Here is a 599-nt window from a genome sequence, read left to right as displayed (position 1 = left end):
TGCAGTTGATGGTTTGACTGGAGCGAATGTTTTAATGAGTGGTGCAGCCATCAGTAATTCCACCTACGAAGTGTATAACCAATGGAAATCCAATAATGAAGTCGGTTATTTGACGTGGATCCAATTATCTTCATCAATTCTTTTCTTCGGTCACTCCGTGTATAATTTGCAATCGTCTGGTACAATTATTACGGAGACTCAGCAGCAAACTTTGGAAGATATTAGTACCTCGTTGCGCAGTAATCGACACAGGAAAACTTTTAATAAGATTACAAAGGAAACGGTGGCGATTCATGGCGATCAACAGGGTAAAGCTAAAGTCATCGCATACATCAAAAATTTGGGAAGTTCACGTGATGATGTGCTAGCTAATTTGACCAAGAATAACAAGATGTTGAATCAGAAAGGTATTCGGTACTTCGTCGACGAAGGCAATATTCAATTCAATAACATCAAAGTTGACATCAGTAGCTTAGGCAAAGGACCTAGGCACCAGGAAAGCGTCAATCGCGTAAATTTATCCATGAATGGTGATTGCATCTCCATCAGCTCTTCACAAAAATATTGTGTTATTGCATTGAATTTGTTCGAAACTATTC

At 38.9% G+C, this 599-nt stretch overlaps 1 protein-coding gene across 1 annotated transcript in view; it reads left to right on the top strand.

The window, feature by feature from the left end:
* LOC108567883 overlaps positions 1-595 on the top strand; it is a gene marked incomplete at its 3' end in the record, with an annotated part of 4,001 nt that extends 3,406 nt beyond the window's left edge. The window contains exon 8 of the mRNA XM_017928603.1: positions 8-595. Within this exon, the coding sequence (XP_017784092.1) occupies positions 8-595 (588 nt within the window). The remainder of the gene's footprint in view (positions 1-7) is intronic.
* Between the last annotated feature and the right edge of the window lie 4 nt (positions 596-599).

Source organism: Nicrophorus vespilloides, unplaced genomic scaffold (genome assembly GCF_001412225.1).
Source record: "Nicrophorus vespilloides isolate i.1.1-1 unplaced genomic scaffold, Nicve_v1.0, whole genome shotgun sequence".
NCBI lineage: Eukaryota > Metazoa > Arthropoda > Insecta > Coleoptera > Silphidae > Nicrophorus > Nicrophorus vespilloides.
The sequence above is the reverse complement of the archived record's forward strand: the minus strand, read 5'-3'. Positions and strand labels throughout refer to the sequence as shown.